The 9516-nt window shown below is 36.5% G+C and overlaps 1 protein-coding gene across 1 annotated transcript in view; it reads left to right on the top strand.

The window, feature by feature from the left end:
- Positions 1–2561, top strand: part of LOC104742660 (myrosinase 4-like) — a 3158-nt gene extending 597 nt beyond the window's left edge. Inside the window, exons 2-13 of the mRNA XM_019235765.1 lie at positions 41–101; positions 211–269; positions 354–429; positions 555–632; positions 714–801; positions 919–1159; positions 1260–1381; positions 1521–1732; positions 1811–1842; positions 1926–2022; positions 2118–2226; positions 2335–2561. Of these exons, the coding sequence (XP_019091310.1) occupies positions 41–101; positions 211–269; positions 354–429; positions 555–632; positions 714–801; positions 919–1159; positions 1260–1381; positions 1521–1732; positions 1811–1842; positions 1926–2022; positions 2118–2226; positions 2335–2530 (1371 nt within the window). The 3' untranslated portion in view covers positions 2531–2561. The remainder of the gene's footprint in view (positions 1–40; positions 102–210; positions 270–353; positions 430–554; positions 633–713; positions 802–918; positions 1160–1259; positions 1382–1520; positions 1733–1810; positions 1843–1925; positions 2023–2117; positions 2227–2334) is intronic.

Here is a 9516-nt window from a genome sequence, read left to right on the forward strand (position 1 = left end):
TAACACAATATCCAACATTTTTAATTTGACGCTCAACTAGATTGAAGGTGCTGCACATAGAGCACTTAATGGATGGGACTATTACACTCATAGATATCCAGGTGATCATTTGTTAACATGAGCACCTAATTGAATTGTGAGAAAAGGTATAAACATTGTAAAGAGATATTTGTGCTCATATATTAAATTTCGGTTTGTAATAATATACAGAAAGAGTTCCAGATCGCAGTTCAGGAGATCTTGCTTGTGATTCATATGATCTTTATAAGGTGAGAGTCTATATTAATGACTTATATTTTTCAATTTTATAATTTCATTTTAGTCTTACGACTTTTCAAAATACTGTTGAACAGGATGATGTGAAACTGTTGAAAAGAATGAATGCTCAAGCATACAGACTCTCAATAGCATGGTCAAGGGTCTTACCAAGTAAATATAGACACACATCAATCATTCTTCAGGCGCATGTTTTCATCCAATTATTTAAATGATAGTAAAATAATATAAATGCGATGACTGAGCTTTAATTGTGATTATATACAAACAAATCTTAGAGGGAAGACTTACTGGGGGAGTGGACGAGAATGGGATTACATACTACAACAATCTCGTCAACGAGTTGAAAGCAAATGGTAAATTCGTTGCAAAATTTTAGTCATTTCATTATATATGTGGTCATGTAATAAACATAAATTTTACTTACTTGAATACAGGCATCGAACCATATGTGACTATATTTCATTGGGATGTTCCCCAGACTTTAGAAGACGAATACGGTGGCTTCTTAAGCCCACGTATAGTGTAAGTGCATTATCGGCCGGGTTTTTATAATTATAAATATATATATGCTTTTCTTTGGTTTAGCGTTATGTAACATGGCTATCACACATCTCGACTATGTACAATACATAAAAATAGGGAGGATTACACAAACTACGCTGAGCTTCTATTCCAAAGATTCGGAGACAGAGTCAAATTCTGGATCACTTTAAATCAGCCTTTCTCTCTTGCAACCAAAGGTTACGGCGATGGGTCGTATCCACCAGGACGGTGCACTAACTGTGAATTTGGAGGAGATTCTGGAACTGAACCTTATACAGTTGCACATAACCAACTTCTAGCTCATGCGAAAACTGTATCTTTATACCGGAAAAGATATCAGTCACAGACACTGTCAATCTCTCATATATAATATATCTAGATGTCGTATGTTTTTCCTTTTATGTGGTGTATATACTAATTCTAAAAAAATATGCATGCAGAAATTTCAAGGTGGTAAGATAGGAACAACCTTGATCGGGAGATGGTTCGCCCCACTAAACGAAAGCAGCAATCTCGACAAGGCTGCTGCAAAACGAGCATTCGATTTTTTCGTTGGATGGTATTGTATATATATTTTTGGTCAACTAAATGATTCTTAAAACGCACACTGGCACGTATATATATAGAAAAGTTTAGTTAGATATTGCTTTTTTGTACGTATCAGATATGATATTTTTGTATCTTACATGTATATGAAGGTTCATGGATCCATTGGTGTACGGAGAATATCCAAAGATAATGAGGGAGATGGTAGGAGATAGATTGCCAGAATTCACACCTGAGGAATCAGCTTTGGTTAAAGGATCACTTGATTTTCTAGGGTTGAACTATTACGTTACACAATATGCAACCAACGCACCTCCTCCGACAGAACCTAGCGCCATAACCGATCCACGAGTTACTCTCGGATGTATGTAGAAACTAATTTTCTCTCATTTAATTTTTATATAATTCGATTATCTAAACTCCTTTATAATAGTGGTTTCAGTTTATCGCAATGGAGTTCCGATCGGTGTTGTGGCAAGTATCTGACTTTAAATTTGAAAAATCATTTTCATATTCAAACGATTACAACATTGATGAAATGACTCTTTCGTTTACAGGCTCCTAGCTTCATCTACTATCCTCCAGGATTCCGTCAGATTCTAAACTACATCAAAGACAACTACAAAAATCCACTTACCTACATCACCGAAAACGGTATACATATCATTTCATGTTGCTATCAAATATGTTTAACCAAGACGAAATGCCTACATATTTGTTTATTATAAATCTTATGCAAGAAAATTCAGGAGTTGCTGATCTCGATCTTGGAAACGTAACGCTTGCAACTGCTCTTGCCGATCATGGACGAATTCAAAACCATAGCAGCCATCTTTCTTGTCTCAAATGCGCCATCGAGTGAGTTATAATTCATCTCTAATCTGTGATATATACTTCTTTCAGAGTATGATATATATATATATATATATATATATATATGTTAGACTTTTTGAATATATATTATAGGGATGGATGCAACGTAGCAGGATATTTTGCTTGGTCATTGATGGACAACTACGAATTCGGAAATGGTTACACTCTCCGTTTTGGTATGAATTGGGTCAACTTCACTAATCCTGCTGATCGCAAAGAAAAAGCTTCTGGCAAATGGTTCTCTAGGTTCATCGCAAAATCCCATGTCCCCACCAAACTTGGAATGTAATAATAAAAATTGTACTCTCTGAATTATTGTTTTTAAAATCTTTACCTAAATCCTGACTGTACGTTGTAATAAATCGGATCTTAGTTCCGGCCTTGTTGGTCAGTTCATAAATAAATAAAAAAATGTTACATTAATGTATTATATACTCTTTATGTATGTATATCATGTCAACTATTAGATTGTGGTCAGTTCAACATATAACAATAATCAATCTCTAGTATATATCATTAATACAAAATCAATCCTAACCATTCTATCCAATAACCCAATATGCTTCTATTCTATCGAAGGTTCCAATCATAATAACATAACTATCAACACACAATTGCGACCATAGATCATCCTCCTCCTCATCGCCATGATACTACGTCATATACCTGCACACTACAAACAGTAATTGAGATGCGTGAGAATTATCACAAAATATTCAGTGAGCCGATCCTCCCATCTACTGGGCTACACACACAAGTGAAAAGACAAACACAATCAATACACAGAACAAACAAACCAGACAGTTCTGAACACATCCGTGATTCTGCAACCTTGCCTCGACCGACACCGATGCTGAGCATCGTTTTCCTCGAGGCTCCAAGGCAGATCTCTATCCTCCAACGCCTCCAATGCAATCAAGGCTCTCCCAAACGCGACATAAGGCCATAGAAACCAAGAATCGACCACAAGCAAGCAAATAATCAATCACACAACTAAAAGAACACCAAAACATAAAATTCTCAAGCTTAGATCAGCCATGGTCATGCACTCACTTTTGAAATTGACGAATCTGCTTCTAAAACTCACGAAATAGCCTCCCAACAAGCTACTACCACGTTCCAAGTCTCAGATCTCAACTCACCAAGAAGGTATCTCTCAAAAACAGCTTTGAAAACTCAAGAACACTCAAAAGAACTCCTCCTTCTTTCTATTTTCTCTTTGGAACGACAAACAACACTAATCCCGATGACCTAGGTCGACTTCCAACCCTTAATATCTCGGTTTGGGGTTCTACTTAAACCAAACCACTCCTATTCGACGATATAAAATAAACCAGTCGAACCGAAAATTGATGGTGTCGATCGATATCCATCCCGATATCCTATAAATTCGTTCGCAGATGTTACAAAGATATAAAAGAAGGCAAGGAAAGAACATTGTGTATTTATAAAAGAAATAATTGTTTTTTTTTTTCTTTTTAAATCAAGAAAGGAGGCTTATGAAAGAAAAATCTTAATATTAAAAGTTGACAAAATCACACCTTTAATTTTTTTTTTAAAAATCACACCTTTTATAATAGTTGGATGGATGGCAAAAATCCTATACTAAATCGGGTGGAACACAATTTATTTCATAACAAAGTTTCCTGGAGGCTTAATATATTTAAAGTAGTTAATAATATTTTGTTCACTTAGTATTTGTATCAGGTTGACCAAAAAACAAGTATTTGCTTGACTGGTCTACAATATCAAATTCAAGCATAAAAAACCAAAACAACATATTTTGGTGGAACACAATCCAATAATCTATAAAACATCATATGAATAAAAGAAAAGAAAACCTATTTTAGATAAAATGACATCTCATCAAAGTTGCATGTCAAGGTAATTATATAACTTAGATCTTATAAAGTAATTAGTTTTCTTTAAATGTAGTTAATATAATATAATATTCATATATATTATTGATTTTGAACAACAAATGAAAATTTTTAAAATGAATGTATTATATTGTATGATAGTTTTGTTCTCCAATTCCTTTCTCTACGCAGTGGTGAGAATTATTGACCTTAGAGTTGGAGATTTGTTGTGATCCATGCGTGAACATCATCGATTACTTCGGGAAGGATGGAATAATGATCTCTGCACAAGGCATAACCCCAAAATTAGATTCAGAAGAATAAGGTCAAGTAGTAAATTAAATCAAATAAAAAAGTGAAGTTAATTTCATGTTTAGAGACCCTTCTTTTGGTATAAACATAGTTGGAAATCCAGCCATGGGAAGAATCTCAGAACATGTGAATCCAAATTGGAAGGGAACTACATTATCAGCTGTGACACACACAAGAAAGAAAAAATATAAGAAGAATCAGCATCCTCTCGCCATTGATATCTAGATTGTAATGTAGATCTATAGATGACAATATACACATACCATTTCCTTTTGTAAGTAAGATTGGTAACCATGGAGCAAGACTTAGAGCTCCAAAATCAGTTGTGATATGGTGCTGGAAGTTTCTGCAAGATTGATTTACACTACAAGAAAACAGCTTAAAACTGACGAGCACAACCGTCAGTAAACCGTCGGAAACACCCATTACCGACAAATTACTGACAGACACTGTCCATCAGTTCTAGATTGTCGGAAAAAAAAATCCGTCAGAAATCCCTCGGTAATTACCGACGGATTTTTGACAAGCAATTACTGACAGATTACCGACAGATATAGTGATGGTCGGTTTGTCTGTAAATCCGTCGGTAAAAACCTGTCAGAAATCCGTCGGAGCATGGTTTGTCGGTAAGCCGGTCGGTAATGTTCTGTCAGACATCCGTCAGAGATATATTTCCGACGATATTACCGACCGAACAATATCGAAAAATATCCGTCAAACCGACGGAAAAACCGACGATTTAACGATGGAATTTCGAGAAAGTCCATCATTTCCGACAGACTACCGATGGAATATTTTCGAGAAACTCCGTCGTTTCCGACAGATTTCCGATGGCACGTATCGGAAAATGTCCATCTTTTCCGACAGATTTCCGACGGCACATATCGGAAAATGTCCATCTTTTCCGACAGATTTCTGACGGAAGTTTATTATATATATATTTTTTAAATAGCATAATTATACAAATTTAATTATGAAAATATTCATTAAAACTGAAATGCTTATATATTTAAATTCAGAAAGTTAAAAATTTGAGAGAAAATATTTTTTAAGTGAAAAATATTCTAATAACCGAAAACAGATAAGTGTTCCAAAAAAAGAAAGCAAAGATTCAAGAAAGCCTAAGAAGCGGAATGTCTTGCCCGCTTCTCACTCATGAATGCTGCTAGCTCCAAGTCCCTCTTCTTGTACTCCTCGTCCCTTCTTTTGTTCTCCGCTTTTTGTTCTTCCATTTCCGCTTTTTGATCTTCCATTTCCTTTTCCAAAGCTGCAATCCGAGCATCTTTCTCTTGCATAGCTTGTTGGAACTCTTGGCTGGGAGCAAATGAGTATCCCGATGAACGAGAAACCAAACTTCTTTGGGAGAGATTTCCTAGTCCAAAAACCCGTCCCTTGGTTTTAATAGTTTCCTACACATGCATTTTAAAATTAAATAAATAATTTAAAACAAAACAAAAGTAAACAAAAACTTAAAAAATAAATGTTACCTCCAAAAAAATTTCGTTTAGTTTCTCTCTTCTAAATTCAACCGTAAACTCCGATCTATCAAGAGATTGTAGCATCTCCTCCTCCCGCTTCCTCGAACTCTCAACAAGCAGCTTAGCTCTACCATCTTGTAATTGGCCGGTCTTTTTGTTGGTGTGCATATCCTCCATCAAAGTAACATGGTCTGGTACCACACCATCCCTAGCAGTCTAAAAGAAATATTTAAATTATGTAAAGATTGTCTAATTAATGATAAAGAAAATAATTATATAAAATCTTAAAACTTACAAGTTGCTTTTGTCGGGTATGGGCGCTTATTGGACCATTGTTGTGGGTAGCCATACCCAACCCGCCATGTGGACTTCTTCTATTCTGAGAAGATTGGAAGGATACTGCTTCTGTAGCTGGTTCCCCCCAATATTGAATGAAACCTTTAAAAGGATCCTCGTTCACATTTTTTGGCACCTTTCCTTTCTTCCACAATTGCTTCCACTCATTTAACTGTTTAGAATATCGTAGTGCGGCCGCCTTCTTGAACGCTGTTCGAACTTGGTTTCCAATTGAAATCTTGCTAAAAAATATAAAGAAAATGCATTAGCGAAAAATATATAAAACAATGTTATAAAATTAAGTTGTTAAAGTTGAAAACTTTACCGCAAATTGCCGAAACCAAATGTCTTGTTCTTTCGTAGGCATCACTGAAAACTTTGCATATGGTGTTTTGAGGATTCCATACATCATATGCAAAATGGATTTTGTGATGCCATTATGAGAATCACAAAACCATGTTGTCTCTGGAGCACCATAAGGATCTAAGCGGGGGATAAGTGATCAGCCAGGTTGAGAAACAAATTCTTCGATGCTCATCTCCACTGGAACATTTTCTGAAGCTTGCGATTCTGGGACGGCGCTATTACGTGATTGCGAAGCACTAGCTTCTCCATTAGCTTGGTTCATAGATGTGTTTGCAACATAAGAACCATAGTTCCTTCAACAACAAAATAAAAAAAAATTTACATAATATTTCAACCAAGGCGCAAAATCCCTTTGCTTATGCTCATCAAGCTGCTCCTCGGTATATGTCGGGTAGTAAGAGCGTATTAGCGCCATGTAAATCCTATTACAAAAAAAAAAAAAAAACGAATTTTAGAAGATATGAAATTATAAATTTAAGTTTTAATTCATATTAATTTTAAAATGTACCTCTCATATTCCATAATATCCTCACAATTTGTGAGAATATACACATGTAAGTGTGTATACTCTTGCTGCGACAGTTGACGATTCTTTCTTGTCCCACTGAGTCTTCCTACTTGTGTAAACAAGTTAGGTACATATACCGAATAACTAGCCACTTCGCCTCCATCATCATGACGAGTAGGACATCGTCTTTTTGTACGAACTTGGGAAGGAAAGTAAAATTCGGCAAAATTTGAGGCTTCTTTGTTTATACTTTGTGCCACAATAGAGCCTTCAACTTTACTTAAATTTTTGAACTTCTTCTTCAGATGAAACATGTACCGCTCAAAAGGATACATCCACCGGTACTGAACAGGACCACCAAGTTTAGCTTCTCGCGGAAGGTGTATTAGGAGATGCTCCATAACATCAAAAAAAGATTGAGGAAATATCTTCTCGAGATTGCATAGGATCATTGGTATGTTTTCTTCCAAGTTACGAATACCGTCAATTGTAAGTGTTCTAGAGCATAAATCCCAAAAAAATGCACCTACCCCTGTAAGTAAAAAGAAAATCGGATTAATACTATAAAACCTCTATTAATTTAATTCTTTTACTGTATATATAAATAAATATGTATATAATTCTTAAAAAAATGGCGATATTTAGAAATGTACCTGCGATTGCTTGGTGGACATTGCTTGGTAAAAGATGCTCAAATGCAAATGGAAGAAGTTGCTGCATCACAACATGACAATCATGGCTCTTCATTCCAGTAAACTTTCCTTCAGCCATATCAACACAATTACGCAAATTAGATGCGTATCCGTCAGGAAATTTAATATCGTGGGTAATCCAGTTGAAGAACGCTTCCTTCTTGCGCGTGTCTAACCGAAATATCGAGACTGGACATCTCCCATTTTCTAGTACATGAAGCGGATCGCGATCACAAATATCTGGCAAATCTAATCTAGACTTCAAATTATCTTTTGTCTTTCCCGGGACATTTAGAACAGTGTTCATGAGGTTGTCGAAGACGTTCTTCTCGAAGTGCATGACATCTAGATTATGTTTCAACAAAAGATCTTTCCAATAAGGCAACACCCAAAAAATGCTATGTTTATCCGAGTTGTGATTGATGCCAGCACTGTAAACAACAACATGTCCATTACCACCAAAATCTGTAGTCCTCTCTGCTCCAAAATCTCTTAACTGTTCTAGTAAAATATTTCCATCGACTTCAGGAGGTGGTGCATCAACCACTTGGTTATTTTTCCTAAACAATGTCCTCGAACGCCGGTAAGGGTGACGAGCTGGTAGAAATCTTCTATGACAATCAAACCAACTCGTTTTACGTCTGTGCCTCAACTGAAATGCATATGTGTTATCTTGACAGTACGGACACGCTAACCTTCCATGAGTTGACCATCCAGATAGCATCCCATAAGCTGGAAAGTCACTAATCGTCCACATAAGTGCTGCACGCATCTGGAAATTCTGCTTGGTTGAAATGTCATATGCTGTAGCGCCATGATCCCATAACATTTTCAGCTCATATATCAATGGTTGCAGAAACACATCAAGAGATCTCTTTGGATGATCTGGACCGGGAACCAAAATCGAAAGGAAAAGAAACTCTCGACGCATGCACAAAGATGGCGGTAAGTTATAAGGTGTTACGATTACTGGCCACAACGAATATTGCCTTCCATGCTTTCCAAATGGGTTGAAACCATCTGTAGATAATCCTAGGTACACGTTCCTTGGCTCATACGCAAAATCTGGATACACAGTTTGGAAATGCCTCCATGCTTCTGCATCTGACGGGTGCGTAATCTCTCCGTTTGAATTGTGTTCTGCGTGCCATCTCTTTGGACCAGCCGTACGCTCAGATTGATATAATCGCTTCAGCCTTTCTGTGATCGGTAAATACCACATCCGCTTATATGGAACTGGAACCCTACCGCCTATTTCCTGATATCTTGGTTTTTGACAAAATCGACACCTTGTCCTGTCTTCGTCTTCTCTCCAATAGATCATGCAATTATCTTCGCATACATCTATCATTTGATACGGCAAACCAAGACCAGCGACCAATTTCTGAATCTCGTAATATGTACCTGGAAAATGATTATCTTCAGGCAAAATGTCTTTCACAAAATCTGTTATCGCATCCACACATTCCTCAGCCAAATTGTAGTCCGTCTTTATGGTCATCAATCTGCTTGCAGATGATAAAGCCGAATGACCTTCCCTACAACCTTCATATAACGGCTGCTTAGCTGCGTCCAACATAGAAAAAAACTTGCATGCTTCTGCATTAGGTTCCTCTAACCTATCAACATTTTGACCCATCGATTGCATGTTTTCCCTATATGCATCATTCACCATCTCAATAGTACCCACACCATAATCTACTTCTGTTCTAGGTTCCTCTACG

Source organism: Camelina sativa, chromosome 14, assembly GCF_000633955.1.
Source record: "Camelina sativa cultivar DH55 chromosome 14, Cs, whole genome shotgun sequence".
In the NCBI taxonomy this organism is placed as follows: Eukaryota; Viridiplantae; Streptophyta; class Magnoliopsida; order Brassicales; family Brassicaceae; genus Camelina; species Camelina sativa.